The sequence below is a fragment of the Microplitis demolitor genome, chromosome 8, assembly GCF_026212275.2.
Source record: "Microplitis demolitor isolate Queensland-Clemson2020A chromosome 8, iyMicDemo2.1a, whole genome shotgun sequence".
Classification (NCBI taxonomy): domain Eukaryota; kingdom Metazoa; phylum Arthropoda; class Insecta; order Hymenoptera; family Braconidae; genus Microplitis; species Microplitis demolitor.
This window is the reverse complement of record NC_068552.1, coordinates 15405071-15424200: the sequence shown is the minus strand read 5'-3', so window position 1 is coordinate 15424200 and position 19130 is coordinate 15405071. Positions and strand designations below refer to the sequence as shown.

The 19130-nt window shown below is 34.5% G+C and overlaps 2 protein-coding genes across 2 annotated transcripts; one reads left to right on the top strand and one right to left on the bottom strand.

Annotated features, from left to right (window-relative positions):
• Positions 1 to 7135: 7135 nt before the first annotated feature.
• Positions 7136 to 12497, bottom strand: LOC103573313 (paired mesoderm homeobox protein 2). The gene is made up of 4 exons (XM_053741579.1): positions 12320 to 12497; positions 11651 to 12004; positions 7999 to 8250; positions 7136 to 7476 (listed from the first exon to the last, which is right to left on the bottom strand). The coding sequence occupies exons 1-4, from the start codon at positions 12495 to 12497 to the stop codon at positions 7136 to 7138; spliced, it is 1125 nt and encodes a 374-aa protein (XP_053597554.1).
• A 2661-nt stretch (positions 12498 to 15158) lies between these two features.
• Positions 15159 to 19069, top strand: LOC103573137 (zinc finger Y-chromosomal protein 2). Its single transcript, XM_008552062.3, has 2 exons — positions 15159 to 16943; positions 17026 to 19069. Exons 1-2 carry the CDS (start codon positions 15327 to 15329, stop codon positions 18529 to 18531), a joined length of 3123 nt encoding a protein of 1040 aa, XP_008550284.1. The 5' UTR covers positions 15159 to 15326; the 3' UTR covers positions 18532 to 19069.
• Positions 19070 to 19130: the final 61 nt, after the last annotated feature.

The following is a 19130-nucleotide window of genomic DNA, read 5'->3' as shown; positions in this document are numbered from 1 at the left end:
TATTGAGTCTACGACGTGAAATCTATGGTTAATAAATGTACTCTCGTGACAACGATATAAATTTGTCGTTTAATCCTGTCACTATTAATGTATTTAGAGTAAAAGATAAAGGAAAAGAAAAAGAAAACATGACATGTGATCATTATATTCTTCAACGAGGTTTATGTATTTAATTTTATTTAACGTAATGCAATGGACTTGAAAAATTCCAAATAAAAAATAATAATGAACAAGTATAAGATTATTTAACGTGTGACGATGAAAGGATTAAGGCTGATTTAAGAAAAAAAAAATTAATAAATAAAAGCCTTAGCAAAGTTTTTGTAATGTATAAGTGAATTTTTATTATCAATTTTTTTTTTATTTTGATGTAATTGAAAATACGAGCTCAAGTAAAGTGTACTGTCGAATAATTTAATTTTGAGTTTGTAGTAAATGATAGTTTTTAAAATAAAACAGAGCTAAAGTTATATAAAATAAATAATTAAATAAAAGGCGTAGACGTGGATAATGCAAACATGGATTATAAAAATGTTAGTACACTTGATGAAGTTTGCACGTCCTAATTATATTATAAAATTATAAATTAAATAAGAAAATTAATATAATAAGAGAGAAGGGAATTATTTAACAGAGAATTAAATTAAATTATTCGTGACCGCTCCTGACTTAATCCACGTCAATTGACAATTATATTTTTGTCGAATACTTTAATCCCTATTTTTTAGTCCTTTCCTTACTCTGCCTGCACTTATTTTGTGATATTAATATTTTTTATATATTATTACTTATAAATATTATTTTCTTTACTTTTTTTTAGAAGCAATAAACTTGAATGAGTGAACTGAGTCACGTGTTGTAAATAATTTTTATTCGATAAAAATTATTGTAGAAAATTTTTTAAAACTCAACCCGCGTTGAAGCAATCGCTTATTTTTTTAAATTATTAATTAATTAGATTATTGTAAATATTATTACGTTTTACACTTTTTATTATGCAATTAAAAAATATTATTACCTTTATAGTAAAATGAAAAAAATTAAAAAAAAAAAAATGTTAAAGTCTGCAACAATTACATCGAGTTGTTTTATAGATTTTTTTGTAGTCAATAAGCCGATAGATTATTTCATCAATTACAAGTACGATAAAGCTCAGGTTTTTTTTATAATAAAATAAAACAAAAAAAAAAACATATTTTTACATTCAATAGACATGAGACGAGTGAAGCATTTTTTAGTACACATTCAATGTAAATATGATTTAAATTTTTAAAAAACCGCGACAAAATAAATAATTTAAATTTAAATATTAATACATAGTTAATGTTTAACATGTGACTCATAATCAAACTCAAGTTTCAATGAAGAGGCAAAATATTTTTTCATGATACCAGCATCGAAATTTAGAGTTTCAGTGTCTCTACAGGTCGAAAGAAGTCAATTTCAGTCCAATGCTGCGAATGAATATCAGCAAACGTGTAAATTGTTATTGCCTTCAGTCAGCGGACAGAAACAAACTTGTTTTGTCCCTTGGGAACAAACAATGTTTCTTCCCACTGACTGAAGGCTTTAGCAGTTTAAAATCTGATACTTGCCATTTGTTTAATAGTAATTTTAAACCATTTTAGTATATTACACACCAAGGAAGGAAAGTAGGACATTCCAACCCTTGTGTGTAATTGCCTACTCAAGCCGAAAGCAAGGGTGTCAAACACGCGGATTGGGCCGTCCTACTTTCCTCCATGGCTTGTATACAATTTTTGACCAGATTTGTACCTGAAAGTTTGAATTCCTACCCTGTTTAGCGGAACAAAAGTCGTTCTTTTCTTTTATGAGAAAATAAATGACAAAATTAGCGCATGCGTCATTTTTTCTACAAACAGCGGCAAAAACTTAAACTTTCGATGCAGGTCTGGTAAAAAATCGTATACAAATTATGAAGGATAGGACGTCCCAATCCACGTGGTTGCCATTACTGTGTGAATGTCCAACTTTCCTCCCTTGATGTATAATCTACTATTACGTAAATGACAGTTCTGACTTTGTGATTGATTTTTATAAAAATTATTGTGAATAATAAATAGTACTTATAGTTTCTGCTTAATTATAAATTGCAAATGACAATTTACGCTTACGCTAATAGTCGATCACACTATTGGTCTAAAATTAACTTGTTTCTGACTGGCTGCTGACACTGAAACTTTAAGTTCCAATGCAGGTAATCATGAAAAATCTAGTGTGTAACTCAGGATGAAACACGATGTCAAACTGCGGGTGATGTCAGCCAATTTCACCCTGGTTCTAAATCGTTTCGTTTCATCTCTTGTCACACAATATACTACAAAATACGTGGCTACGTCTATTTAAAATGATAGATTAAAAAAAAAAAAACAAAAAAAGGAACTTGAACATTAATTGAAAGTGAAATTGATTATTTGATAAGTAAATTCCATCAATTTTTTTTGAATAAGCGTGTGTATTGTATGTATGAATCGAGTGCTAGAAGAACAAAAGGAATTAACATTAATGAATTAATTGATTAATAAATAAATAAAGTAAATAAGGAGATAATAATTGAATTAATTAAAGTAAAATTAAAAATTAAATGATAAACACACGAGTAAATATATTGTTGTATCTTTATTGTTGTTGTTGCATGAAGACTAGCGTAATAGACTGAGCCATATTACATGGTTAAATAACTAAACTATATAACATAATACTTCTTAATTAATATTCTATATTATTGTAATTATTATACGATGTGTATTATTATAATAATTAATCGTAATGTTTCGTGCGGGCAGTGTTCGGAGTGGGTTCTTATCCTTTGAAACTACAATAATAATTTAATATAATTATTACTATTAAAATTTATTTATTCATTAATTTAAATAATCAATTAAATATTAACTTAACACACAGAAATTAGCTTAAATTTTTTTTATTACAAACAAGTGTCTTTTGATATCAACTGCCATCATACCATTTACCAAATTATCAGTTAAGTTCTTTCTTCTCAAAGGATCTGGACTCGGGCTGTTCCTTGTACCTGATAATCCTATCCCTGCGGCACGAATAAATAATCTTATGAAAAATAAAAACAAGTAAAGTATTCATTCCTAAATATTTAAAAAACTAAATAAAATGAATAAAAAAAAAAAAAAAAACTGAACTCTGTTAGCATAAGTACTCTTGTCTCTTAAGTCTGTCGCCAATTAAACGCAATTTAATTTCTTTAACCAGTGAATTGCACTGTATAGTTTTAAAAATATCATAAGTGTATTTAAAAACATCGGCCACTTTACTATTTAATTCTAAAAATAAAATAACACGTCGTTGTATTATATTATAAAAAAATTATAACAGTTTAATTTAAGCTTCATTTTTTTTTATCTCATAATTTTCTTTTGCCATACGATACTTCCATACTTTTTTTTTTACTGTTTCCGCAAGAATCATCTGAACTATAATTATAATAATATTAATAATAAAACATAAATATACATTCTCTTAAGTGTGTTGCACGTCAATCATGAAACTGTAAATTCATCTTTTTAATAATAATTAATGGTATAAATATAAATATTAAATTAAGAATAAATATAGATGCTTAACAAGAGAACTGAGTAAATGATAAATTATTTGACACTAATCCCCTGACATTATAATCCCGATACATCAGCAAATGAATTGACATATAAAAACGTTAAATCGTTAAGATGTTACATTGTCCTCATCACATCATTACACACATGTGGAGTGTACAGAATAAACGTATTTATAGATATACAACCTTACGTATCATATAGTAAACTTGGGGAACTCGGGGATGAAAACGACTTGGCTAAGTGATTGCTTCTCTTCATTAGACGCACTCTCGTTTCGCTTTACTGGCTCTTTATACTCGTGTTATACTACTGGGACTGAAGCTAAAGGGACAGGTGTGGTAATGGTCCGTGTCCTACTCCTATTCCGTTCCACGCGCGTATGTTCTATTCCGCGTAAGTAGAAATACTGAGTAAAAAAAAGAAGAAGAAGTAGCCAGCAGTAACAAAACAATAGCAACAACTAAACATGTACTGATACTACCCCGTAGATAGCGATAGCGCAGTCGATTTAACCCTCGATACTCAATACAACCTCGACACTATTACGTGAATTGATTCGGCATCGCATCCTGCCCAGGGGCGGAAACATCGCTTAGCTCCTCGTTTCTTCTTTATTTTTTTATTATTTCATCCCTGTCGTCCTTGTAACACTCACATACATTTGCCCAAATAAAATTCCCCTGTCTACCTCGTGGACTTTCCACCCGGATACCCATCACTTAGCACATCACCAAAAGCTCGCTTGTACTCAATAGTTTCCACATCCTCGCCGTATGTTCAATCACCAGCATTTAGTATGACATTTAAATTTTATTTTTTCCATTCACTAATTCACTAATATATTTTATGTAAGTAAAATGTGATTTATGTCTTACTTTAAATTATTATACATGTACGGTAAATTAAAACCAATGGAAAATTTGTATCGAACGCTTTAAATTATATATATGTACGTATATTAATAAATATATATATCTCTTCAACTACTATCCAGTACAACTCTTCTGTAGTATTTCCCGCCCCTTAATCTAATCCGAGGATAATCTAAAATTCATGACACACATAAATGCCAAGCGATGATATATCTGGTGGGGGATGTGAAGGCCCGGGTTGGCCTCGGCCACCCACCCCCTGTTTCTATGTTCTGACGACTTCCACTATCTTACCGCTACGGGCGTGCTGTGTACCTCGGCCCGCGTCTCGACGAATCTTTTAAAATATATATATATATAATACGAGTTATATACGAATAGAACTCACGACTGAGAAAGAGATAAAATTTAACGCAAACTGAGATCGAGCAAGCGCAGTACACTATTATTATTTAATAGAACGCGAGTTATCCACGGCTTATCCTAAATCACAACATATTTCTCGTACTCTGTGTATAATATAATATACCAATCGTTTTTATTTGAACACTCAATTTTATTTCATCTCTTCCCATACTAGACATCCACATTCCCATATGTCAAACTTGAAATACGTAACTTAGTCCACGCTTTTTCTTCATTTCAATTTACTTTTTTGTCTTTATGACTAACGCTTTAATATGTATGTAATAATACGTAGGATGTACGATTTGTACATATTCACCCGATGCAATTAATAATCTCTACCGCGGACAAGTGGCGAGAACCCCCGCTAAGCAAAACTCACCCTCAGCACAACACAACTAGACTTCTCTACTGTACAAGTAATTGATAGTCGTGGATGGTTTTCGCGGGGCATCATTTTCCCGTTACCACCCCTAAATTATATTATATTATACTTCTGTACATGTACTAAAGCCACGAGAGATAAACTATTTTATTATAATTTAAACGCATCGTCTACTGCTGTACTACATTACAATGTCGAGAAAAAAAAATTAAGACAAGTGTGTAGTTAATGTGATGAAGAAAAAAAAAATAAAATAAAAATAAGTATGATGGAACTCCTTGTTTCTCGGCGGGTGGATCCCCAAGGAAAAGTCGCCAAACGACAGCCAATTTGTGCGGTACAGAAAAAACTTCTTAAAACTCGGATTAAAATAAGCGAAAAGTATTATTTTGCTCTTTCTACTTTTCCGACACCACCACCACCACCCAGACTATCACCACCGGCAATCTACCTATCCACCTTCTTCCTTTTTTTCTTTCTTTCTCTTTATTCAAAATTATCCCGAGCGCGAAAACGGGGGAGTTTTATATTATTCAAGTCTCTCGGGTAAAAAAAAGCGTCTCACAAATCTCCGCGCGATTGCCGATTTTTTTTTCACCCCATCTTTTTAATCGTGCAAAAAAATGAAGCAATAAATTTAGAGAAACCTTAAAATAATTTATTAAATATAAACCTAAGAATTAAATTACTAAATAATATTAATAATAAAGTTGGAGATCAAAGTCCTAATTGGTTAGTGTATAAATTAGCACAACATGAGCTTTGAAATTTGAAATACTGATAGAGCTTGCGGCAATTGTCAATGGCATTAAGCTCATTGGCTACAAACTAAATACACTTAACCCGTTGGTATAAAGTCATTATACAGTTGAAAGTACCTGATGTACAGCAACTGTTTATACGGTATCTAGTCTAGTGTATAGTGGGTATATAACATAGTGTGTAGTAGTCGAGATATAACGGCGCCCGTGGGACTGGGAGGCTGGTAACGCGATTACACTACTCCTATCCGGTGGTATCGTATCGGTGTTGCCGTAGCAGAGGCTCTCTGAACAGAAGCCGCTCGGTTGCTTTTGCAGCTTGATTTATCCGCGTGGTGGTGCGTTATTGCATTAGCGCCCTCGATGCTCTTGCGCGTCGTCTCTATCTTCTACTCATCCCTCATACTGAGAATGAGAACTAAAACTCCGAGCTGCTGGATACTGCTGAGTTTTCTCTTAAAGTCCACTTCTAAGTACTTCACTCTGATTTCTCGCAAGAATACAACCTATTTAATTTTATATATTTGATAAATTAATATGTCATACAGACAAATAATAGCTCTCCAAATAACCGAGTAAGCATTTTTGCAAGTGAAAATTAATTTGTCTTTCAACATCAAGTTGTACCACTCCGAACTTCCGCCTATGAGTTTATACATTAATATACGTAAATCATCACAGTACCGCTGTCTAATAATTAATTTATAATATCGGTAATATGACTAAATGCACTGTAAAAATTTTTCGGAGTCAACACGGATTTAATCCGCAGTGAATTCGAAGCGAATATTTATTTATTTAATCCCCTTGGAGTGAGAACTCCGAAGGGGACTTTATTTTAACATTAAAACTCTGAATCGGGGTAAATGGGACTTAAATAAAATCCGTAATCACTCCGAATTCACTCCCGATTTTTTATAGTGTATCTACGACAAAATTTCCACGTCAAAATTATAAAATTCCTGAAAGAAAAAGCCAAATGTATAATATTCAATTTGTCGTGGATATTTTGTCAATGGATCTTTAGTCATGTTACCATAATATCAATAATGATAATAACTAATGGTATTGAACAAAAAAAATTGTATAGATAATTTAGTCTTACGCGGGCCTATCAAGTCCAAGAGCTTCTTGATGTCGTCTTGCTTTTAGCCTGAGGTCAGCGATGCTACTGTTCTTAGAGCGTGCAGCAGCCGCGGCGAATGAAGCCGCTAAACTTAGCGGGTGTACTTGGGGATGAGAAGGTGGCAAACAAAAAAGACCGCCGGCCGCCGCATAATGAAGTACCGCTGGATCAAACGCTGATGCGGCAGATGTGTTTGCACTGACATTCGGTGATGATTGCACCGATGGCGGATGAAGCCGCAGTGCTGGTAAATAAGGCGCTACTCTACATGGTTCTAATGATGTCGGTGGACTTCGTGGTGCTAATACCATTCCACCTTTAATGGCAAACAAAGAATATATTATTGAATAACATTATTCTTTGAAAAATAAAAAAGTTTATAATGTTGTGACTTTTATTGAAATAGTTTTTTTGAAATGTCGAAAATTTTTGAAGCTTTAAGTTTCTACTAATCAATATTTAAGATTATTTGTTGATGTTAAAATTTTTTCTGAAAAATAAATAAAAAAATATTGTTGAGTATTATTTTTTGTTTCGTTTTAGGAAATAATTTTTTATAAATGAGTCCATTTTTCATGAAGATATCAATGAATGAAGTCATGGATTCGTAAAAATTTTTAGTACCAAAATTTTGAGCTAAAGTTTTATTAAAGTAAGTAAATAAATTTAAACAATTGTAAGAATGAAAATTTATTTTTTTCTTTATCGATTTAAATTATGCCGCTTTATTCAAAAACTAAATTTCCCTAATTTATTTAGAAATAGACAATTATCCTCAAGTATGTGAATGTTAATAAGTCGTAAAAGATAATAAAATAAAATTACATAGATAAATTACCTTTGTGTAATTGACTCTCGTGTTTACGGCACTTGGCGCGACGATTTTGAAACCAAACCTGAACACGTGCTTCGCTCAAGCCTAATCTTTGGCTCAATTCTTCTCGCATAAATGCATCAGGATAATGTGTCTCGTCGAAAAGTCGTTCCAACTCAGCTAACTGTTCTAAAGTAAAGTTTGTTCTCGATCTTCTCTGTTTACCATTCCCGCCGCCTCCACCGCCAGTACTCGCAGTACCACGACAGTTGGGACCTTGATGATGAGCATTAAAAATTCATATGAATTATAAAATAATACCTCTTCCAGTCTATTAAACTTTTTCAATTTCATTCACAGGTCATTTATTGCGTCTCGACAACGGCTATAAACTATTAAAACTTTTGACACTCCAGTTTATACAATTGCATATTACATATCTGAATATTTAGCTAACAACACAAAACTCAAGCTCGCAGTTTAAATTATATTTCTAATATCGGTATCGAATAACATACACTATAAAAAATTTTCGGTTTTAATTCGGAGTGAATGCGGAGCAAATGACTATTTATTTATTTAGCCCTCTCGGAGTGAAATTTACTCCAGAGGGAAGTTTAATTTAATATTAAAACTCCGAATCAAAGTAAATGTGGATTTAAATAAAATCCACACAGAAAAAAAGGATTTCTTGGTGCAAGAATTATTTTGCATTTGAATTAAAGACAAAAATTTTCTTAGGATTAGAAAAAACTAGTAATCAATCACTCCATGTATTTGTATATCGATATTAAGTGAAATTTTATTTAATAGAGAGGCGGCTGATGCAGCCGTTCGGCACGCGCGTGGCTCGGGCCATCACCGAAGGTTAAGTAGCATCGAGCATGATCACTACTTGGCTGGGTGACCGTTTAGCCACACGTCGGGTTCGAACGAAGGTCTCTGATCGCTAGGCGCGGGATGAAGATCTAGTGATCGGTAAAGTGGGAATTTTTATCGATCACTGGAGCTTCAACTAAAATGAACTGTACTGGCTATAGGTTTTCTCTGTGGTTCCTCTAGTCACTGTACCTCCATTGCACACGGGAGGTTGTAGGGCACCACCGTAATGATGCAGTACAGTATAAGCACAAGTCGGGCCACAGCCGCACAACGGAAAGGCAGAGGAGAGAAGTAAAGCAGTTTGCGATATAAAGGCAAAAAGTGTAAAAGGCCGTAAGGTGGCTATACACTCTAGAAAACAATTAAAATTAAATTTATTATAATAGATATACACAATTACATGAGTGATCAGGTACTGGGTCTCTTACCTTACAAGAAATTTTTTTTTCTATAGTAAACGCATGGTAAAAGCATGATAAGAGTATGGAAAAGATAAAATTTCTATGAGTATTATCCTCATCTATTTTCATACAAATTTCTCATTTATTGTTTAGAATATTAATTTTTTATTTCTTAGAAATCACTCCACTGAAAAGGTAAACTCCCTATTTACTCCGCATGCGGAGTGATTCTTTTAAAAATCTCTGAAATTCCGAGTGATGGAGTGAATTCGGATTTAAATAGAATCTGTAGTCACTTCGGATTCACTCCTGATTTTTTACAGTATAGTAATTTACACTTAATTATTTATACGCGAAAGATAAATATAAATGTATATTATTTGATTTTGTATAACTAATGTCGCTGTCAAGTGGTATTCAATGATTACATGGCAAATAACTACCTCAGGTAATATTGCCGCGAGTTAAATTACCACTTGAGCAATTAACAGTAGACTTAATTAATGGACGTTTAATGTAAAGTTAGTGAAGATAAAGTAAAGTAGGCATACTTTAATGCTTGTAAATCCGTGCTAAGATATATACATATATAAGCATGAGGAAAGTTTAAGTAAGATGGCAACACGGTTGGGATTAAATATATATATATATATACATATACAAGAACTCCCTTTACTTGACGATGGGCTCGTGATTTATATAATTTAGCAAAGTGCTAAGGTGCGAGTATCTTATATATACAAGGTCGTTAGTCACCCCCAAGGGGATTTCACCTTAATCACCCTATGAAAACCATATCCTAGATGGTTAGATACTCATTTATAAAAGACTAAACGAGAGAGAAAGTATATAATAGAATGAGTAGAAAAGTTACCATAGTTTTAGAACGTGTACTGCATAATGTACTGTTTTAATCAATTAACTGCCAGGAGAGTCAACTTTATTAAATTGCTTTGGCTTTAAGAAAAGTGTACGTTGATTTTAAAGCCAATGTCTTCTTTACGATAAGTAGAAAGTGATGTTTTTAAAATTTAGGCCCGAATACTAACCCAGTAGCCTTTTTGGGTAACAATAACACATTGGCAGTTAAGTTAAACGGTAGCTTTAGTTGTATTAGAGAAGCAGATACTGGGTATAAAAGAGTATTCACCCTTATAACCCGAAGAGCAATCACACTCGGACACGAGGGGTCACTAATTCGATTACCATCCACGCACCCTACAGTATTTTTCTTCTCTTACAAACGTTTACCAGCAGCAGTAGCTCCACTACCCGATATAGTAAGACCTTATAACCGTATACCAATTGCATATGCCGTCTCATCGTCGGTCTCATGAATAATCAAAGTCAAGCCACGAGATTTCAATTGAATACCAATGACTTTATTCTTATTACTTTTACGTTTATTTTTATTTTTATTTTTACATTCATTTTAATTATTGCTGCTCTTTAGATTCGAGTTACATCTACGAGTAGAACAAACGCCAAAGTGATGGAGATGTGGGTGTAAAAACGAATCCAAGTGCCGAGACATAAAACACATAAGCTGTCAGAAAAAAAAATACTTGGATAAATAAAAGTGTGAGGAAAATAAAGATAGAGGAGGGAGGGAGAGAGAGAAAATAAAAAAATAAAAAATAAGAGCTAAGACTGGTCAGTTGGAGGACTGATGTACTGCGGCACTTGGATTTCTTACACAGCCAGGAAAAATGATATTTATTGTTTTACTTTTGTGGAACGGTCTAGTGTAGGGGCTGCTGGTTATACTGTACTATATGTATATGGTTATCCATACCAGAGCCAGATTGCTTTTTGATTTGCGCTTAATCGGGAAAAGTTATAGACCCGTGTGTCAAGTGACGTTTAATGTGTTAGGGGCGTTTGTGCCATGGTGTTGTGAGTTTAAATATTAAATCATAAATCTATGGTGTGTGTGAGCTTTGAAATTATATTTTTCTTGCCTTATGTCATCACTCATCATGTGTAAGTATTCTTACATATTACCACTATAAATTTATATTTATATTTATATTTACATTTATCAGTTTCAGATGTCGTCAATAATGTCACAAGCTAAAGACTTTACACAAGGGATGACTTGACTGTTTGAAAGATCATGATTTATAATCTTTAAGTCAAAGACTATTAAGCTTCAGATCAACTCACAACAGTCGAATCATTTCTGAACGTTATTGGCCTATCTAGTGAATTATAAACAAGCATCGAACCCTCGTGGCTGACCTTCAAATATCAAGTGGTGTAAGTCTGTATTGAGTTGAGCCTCCGTCGGATCAGACGGACACTTCTATTGGCTTTTTATATATTATATAAATATATATTCTACGGTAGAGACTGGACAGTAGTCTTTGGATCGTCAATGATAACACACTCACCTTTTGAGTTGTCCTCAACGAGGATTTTTCGGGTGGTTTTGTCACACCGCGAGTCAAGTGACTGAGGCGACGATACTTTGGCCTCTTGGACGTTGACTGGACTACTCGGTGACAAGTCCCGTGACACTGGCGGCGGCGACGGACTGCACCCCAGCAGTTTCCTCACTGATAACTTTAGCTCTGGCGTTTTTAGGGGCAGTAGTACTGTGTCGGTATTCTGTTTGACGGATTCCTTGGTGACCTTTGTGGCGACTGACAGATCTTCTGGCTGCAGTCGCGACTCCGGCGATGCAGTGTGATGCCGTTCCTCGGTTGATGAATCGTCCGGTGATTGATCTGGAGCTGGTTTGACATCTGAAGATTATTAAGCAAGTTCAACAGTGTCAATTTGTCAGCACAGTCAGTCAAGGCGTCGGATCGAGAGTTTTTTATTTTTTAGGTAAAAATAATAAAATTATAAATATTTTATTTTTTTGTAAATAAAAACTTAATTTTAATAATTATGTATGAATTTTTAATAGACACTGTAATTTTTTACTTTTAGCACCGTCACCTGCACGAAATTTCTCTCGACCCGATCGACCCACCGTCAGAACAACAGAAAACATTTTTACATAAATTATTTTTTTCACAAAAAATATATGAAGATAAAAGTAAAATAATTCATACTGGAGTCAGTAGAAGATGCATTGTCAATGGAACCAATAAGATGAGCAACACTAAGTGTAATGGTACCAGAAGCGGGACTACAAACAAGATTGGCGGTACGTGTATTATTCCTGATGGACTCCCGATTCGCGTTCGCGTGGTCAAAGCTCTTGGAGACGAACTGGGTTAGCTGCTCCATCCTCGGGGACTCACTTGCCAACGGGGGCGAACATTGCCCGACCAACGGATCCGGCCTGGCCGGTTGGAGAGTAAAGCGTCGCGACGCCACGCGCCCCCTTAGGCCGCCATTCGGCCGGCCGCCAATCCCACAATCGGAGGCGTGGAAATGCCGCCCTGTTTTCATCCCCAAATACGCCCTGATAACTGGGAGCTGTGTGGAACCTCATTAGCATTTCACCCATTTCCACGTACTTGGTGCCAACTACCAACACACTTCGGTACCTCCTCCACTCATTTACGCGGATTCTCGCGTGCGCGGATGCCCCCATCGCGGCTGTCTCTAGCCCCACGAGGAGTCTGCTAAGTCTGCGATGTATCATCAACTACCCATGTCATTTGTTTCTATATATTTAAAATTTTTTTTAACTTTTTTTTTTATTACTCCTTCTGTAGATTTTCTATTTTAATTATTATTTATCCGATGAATCAGACGGCGCAGATGGAAGCAGTTATTGATAAACAAGTCAAGTTTTGGACAATATAAAATTGTAATGATGTTAAACAATGACGTAATTATTATGGGCAAAGAACAAGTTAAAATATAAGGGAAAATCTGTACGTGATGTTTATGAGAGGGTGAAAAAATAGCAGAGTGCGACCCTGGCACGTCATAGTGGTGATGTTTGCCGACACCAAACTCGGCAATATTTAAATGCGATTGCATTCGGGAATGTAATTGCCCGAGCAAATATTCCACATGACAGCCCACAGTGGGCCTCGTTGGCTAGTCATTCCATCAACAGTACCACCAGCTGCGAAAGAGAGACTTTAACACATACGCTAAAATTTACTGGCAGTAAAGTGATTGAGTGAGATGGAAGTAAATTTATCAGTCTGGTGTGTGTGTTATTAGTACAGAGCGGATAAAGAGACAAGTGCAGAGCCGGGCGACACTAGATGCCCATTGCCCACAAGAAAGACACTGAGTTATTTCGTTTGATGGACAGGGAAGGAGAGATGAAGAGGTTGTGTGTGACAACCGAGTAGCAGCGGCCCGAGCCGGGCCAATCAGGACGCAATGCGATTACCTTAACGAGAAATCCGATTACTTATTCATTCCCCTAACTCGAAATCAGTTTAACTAATCGTTTAATTCGGTCGTTTCGCAACCAGATGAGTGGGACAAAGACAGGATGCGGATGGTGGATGTGGGAAATTGGAGAGAGTGAAAATTGTTACCCGCCAACCCCGTCTAACCCCGGAATGCTAGATCGGCAAGCTCACCGGTGTATCCTGCCACCACCACACTACCAATTTAACAGTAGACTACTGAGACTACACGACAACTGTATCGGTCGGATAGACACCACACTCTGTATCGCTGGTGCTACTGCTGGTGGTGGTGCTGCTGCTCCTACTACTGCTGCTATTGCTGTTGAGCAAACGTATATATGAATAAGAGAGACGTGTCTGGTGAGTAAGAAGATAAGGACAGAGATACAGACCGAGGCCTCGTTCAATTCAATTACGTAATGAATTGTCGTGCCTTGAGTAAACACCCTTCCTCACCGCGACTCGTTTGGGGCCAACTACACGGGGGATGGGATTCTGAAAAAGACTTAAGCTCTGTTTGGATGGGAAGCATCCGCCACCCGGCATGCACCCGAGAACAAGTAGGGACGGTTACCCAAGCTGAATCAATCTACACCCCGTACGTTCCTTCATCTTTCGTCTTCGTCTTCGTCTTCGGTTTTACTCTTATTCTCAAACTCCGTCTTATGTTATAGTTGACATCCCTCCTGTGTTGGTATAACCGTGTCGCTGTCGCTTCACTGGACTCGTGTCCACACTCTACATCAGATACGGCATTACCATTTTTTATTTTACCGTAAACTAATAAAAATATAAAATTGTAAATATATAATTTAAAGATGCTGAATTGTCACATTTTATATACGATAATAATAACAAGACTTTTTTTATTTCAATCAATGAGCAGTTTTTTTATAAATTAAACAAAACTATTTTACTTTTAATACTAAAAAAATATATGATCTTGAAATTAGCAGACAATTAAAAATTTTCTAATTTTTTTTTCAACAATTTAAATTAAAAAAAAAAAAAAAAAACTAAAAATATGCACATGAAGAAAATTTAAAAAACTACAGGTGCAATTTTTCAAAAAATTTTTTAGAAAAATTCAAAAATTATTAGACAGTTAATTTCAGTATTATAAAAATATTTACACTGCAGACTTATTTTTTGTTTGAATTAAAAATGGCGATGAATAATTTACGATAATATAAATAAATAAATAAATAATAATAATTATAATGGATAATTGTGTTAACAAAATTAAAAAATCAAATAATTTGTAATTCATTGATTTAATTAATAGTCATCAAAGAACCAAATAGACACAAAATAAATATTTAAAATATTTAATTATACAGTTTACATTTAATTATTTCAGGTGCTACGTTTGTGGAAATAAATGAAAAGCAGTAATCGATCGTGTCGGTGTTGGTGTCGGTGCGTAAAGTTTATTCAAATTGCTGCGAGTTTGTTCACCAGATGGCGACAGCTCCCAATCCGCGGTCCATGATCATGACTGACAAGCAGAGAAACTTTGTAAAAAAAAATGAATTAGCAAATTGGTGGTGCCAATACAAATTTAAAAATAAAAATAATAAAAAATGTCGTTTCATTGCGGGTACGTCTGAAGTAGTAATAAAAAGGAGGTTAAGTATCTATACATAATTATTAATACAGCTTTATAATTTTATATATTGACACAAAACACTTACAAAGTTAACCGGAGTAGCCTATAAGGCAATAAGATGATCAAATGTCTCGTGAGGACGTAGTTTTTACGTCAATAAAATCAAAATTGATACCAAGAATAAATCAATACAGAGAAATAATAAATGTTGAAAAACTATTCAAATTTACGCCGGAGAGTGTTGATGTTAATGAGGATTTAACGTATCAGGTAACGACAAATTTACATCAGTTAACTAGTAATTATTATTATTATAATAATAAACCAAAGAAAGACTTTAATATTATAAAATTGTCTGCTGATGAAGATACTGTTGACTCTGCGAGATGGAATACATTTGATCAAGTAGATTGTCCAGATCTATCTCATAATTTGTTGATAAAACATCAGCAGCATGCTAGTGGTCGACAGACACCAGTGCAAGATGATATTGAAACAGTGGACGACATTGAGAAGTGGTTAGAAGCGTGTGCTGACTCTTCTGCAATACCACCAGCGGAAATGGATCCAATAAAGTGTGGGCAGCTTGAGGGAGTCGACAGGTACCTGGGCGACGAGCTGCCTCACGGGTTCTTGGAAAAGGATCCCGACACGCTATCAATAGACATCGACTTGTCGGACAAAAAACTCAATCTGGGTTACGACCCGATTTTGCAGGAATTGGAGAGTGAAAAGTTGCTGGAAGTTTGTGAGAAAGACGGTTTTATAATGCCGGAGTTCCAGCTTGATAAGCTGGATCCCATGACACTTGCGCCCAATGACATGATGGTCGCTGGTGAAATACTTCCGTCAACCAGCATCAATAATTCATCAACGCTTGCTATCAATGGACACCAGGATATTTATTCTGGTGACATTAAAAAGGCTAGTGGTGGAGACACTGATGACATTTGCGATGAATCATCTCAAGTTTATGATTTACAAAACAAGTTTGATGATGACGATGAGGCTAATGTTGACAATATTGTTAATATTATTAACGAAAGTGATTTGAACAACTACGATGATGGTAATCAAGATGACATTAATGATGATGATGATGATGATGATGATAATAATGAAGTATTTGATGAAATCAATTCCGTGAGTACGGTATCGATTGATGCAGCAGATACGTCACTTTCTGCTGCTGATAATTTGCTGGAAAAAACTAAAGCTGCGAGCATACTGATGTCTAAGCGCCACAAAGTACCTGAACAACTGGACGATGGTAATGTACATGACCAGGTTGTAGAACAAGAGCAAGGGGGTCAGAGTAAAAATAAAGATGAAATTATGGCTGTGGTTGCCATTTCAACAGACAAACGTTCCAATATGACGCAAATTGTTATAAATACTGGCAAAGGCGAACAAATATATCGGGGTAAAACGTCTGAATTGATGGAAGCTACTGGTTATTTTTCGAAAAATTCAAATATTAAAACAGCGTTGACTAATATTAATACGGAAACAATTAATAGTTGTACGGAAGTGAACGGATCGTATTCGTTGAGTAATCAAGAAGCTGTTATATCAAAAGCACTCGAGGAGCTGGGGTACAGTGAAGATAATTTGGTCTCGGTGACACTGCCTGATAATGGTAAAATGTGGATATGTCCACGTGATGATTGTCACAGAGAATTTAATCGTCTGTACGCATTGAAAGGTCATATTTTAGCTCATTACGGTGTTCGTCCATTCAAGGTACTGATTATTTGATACATAAAATAAATTAATAAATAATTATTAATAATTGAAAGCTAATTTATACATTTTTTTTTTTCAGTGTGATTATGAAGGATGCACATGGGCTTTTCATTCAGAATTCAAATTAAAGCGCCATAAAGAAACTCATTTGAAGCGTAAAGATTATGTGTGTCAAGTTGAAGGCTGTAATAAACGTTTTACGACCGTCTACAATTTGTGGACACATGAAAAATTACACACAAGACCCAATCGGATCGCTTGCCAGGTTCCTGAGTGTGAGGAAAAATTCCAGACCAAGCGAGCGCTGGAGTTACACATGAAAACACATGACCAGAGTCACGCGCCTTATGTGTGCATGCACGAAGGCTGCGGTAAACGTTACTACAGCAGCAACGCGCTTACATCTCACCAGCGGTGCCACAGTTACAAGGAAATAGACATCAAGTGCTCGTGGCCAGGTTGCGGGAAGATATTTGATAAGCCGTGTCGGCTCAAAGCGCACTTGCGATCTCATACTGGATCCAAACCGTATCTGTGCACGTTTGCTGGGTGCTCATGGGCATTCACGTCATCCAGTAAACTCAAGAGACATGAGAAGAAACACACCAATGAAAGGAAATTTATTTGCGATGTCACAGGATGCAGCAAAGCTTTCATGCGCTCGGAACATTTGAAGGAACACAAACTTACACACTCCGAGGGACGTTATTTTCAGTGTTACATTTGCGAAGCGAGCTTTTCAGCTAAGAGTAGTTTGTATGTACATATTAAAAAACATCAGAATAAAATAATAACAGAGTCTGCTACTGATAGTATTCAATCGCTGGGCACCAGACTGACGTTTACTGAAGGAGATAATTTAGATAACTTTTGTAATGGATTGCCAATGGACTTGGAGTCGGAGATTGTGAATAATAATCAGCTGCAGGAGTCATTTATTGCTGAAAATCTTGTCAATTCTACAAGCAGTGGTGCGCTGGTTGATAAGACGGTTGTTAATGAAATAATAACAGCAAAACCAAAATTTTCTTGTCCTATTGAGAATTGCTCGCGAACTTACATGAAAAAAGTATCACTAAAATCACATATTATTAAATTTCATGGGTACTGTATTGAAGAAAATGAATTAAGTCAATCATCTGAAACTGACTATGTTTTGTATGCTAATAATTTGAACAATACTTTGAAGACAACGCGGTGTATTAACGTCAATGGGGAAGGTGATATTGAAATAGTTGATACAGTATCAGAATTATCGAGTTTACCAGAACCTAAGCCACCACCAAATGATAAATTATTGAAACATATTAATAATCGTGCTAAAGATGTTAGTAATCATGGGTCTGCAAGAACTGGACTGACGTATGCTGACATTTGGAAAATAAAAAGTGAAAAAAATTTAACATTCAATGACCCAATTATTGGACCGTCTGATGTCGTACTTGGGACAGCAGATCTAGCTGATGGTCTTTTACTGCCAGATGAATTACCCTCGATGTATTATCACGATGACATGGCTGGTAGTGAGTGTCAAATTTTATTACTTGACTCCACTACCACGGACTCAGAGACTACTGCATACTAATGGACGTCATTTTTTATTGTTATTACTATTAATATCAACATTATTTTTTAATTTTTTAACTATTAAATTAAACAATCGCGTTGTTAATGATAATCAATAGGATTACTATTGAAGTGATTGAAACAAATAAATAAAATTAAGTATTTTTTATAAATACTTTGAATTTTTATATTTTAAAAAATTGCAATTACTGATTGTTTAATATTGTCTATGATAAATTATAAATTATTGGCGTATTTAATTATAAACTATATTGATTATCAATAAGTTTTAATCCAAAGAATGTAAAAAAACTATTTGTATATATAAATTTTGTAATTTAAAAATTAAACTCAGTAATTGTGATTTTAATTTTGTAAGTTATATAAAATTGTTTCAATCATTTCAATATTTGTAATTTAATATAACATTAATTAACTTTGTAAAATGGCCTGTGATCAAAAACTTATAATAGTACTAATAATAATATAATAATAATGATAATAATAATAATAATAATTATAATAATAATACATTCATTTAGCCAACATTAATAATCAGCTCATTATTATAAGAAGTTATTTTTTATTAATAAATAAATAAAAAAACAAATTGTTTTA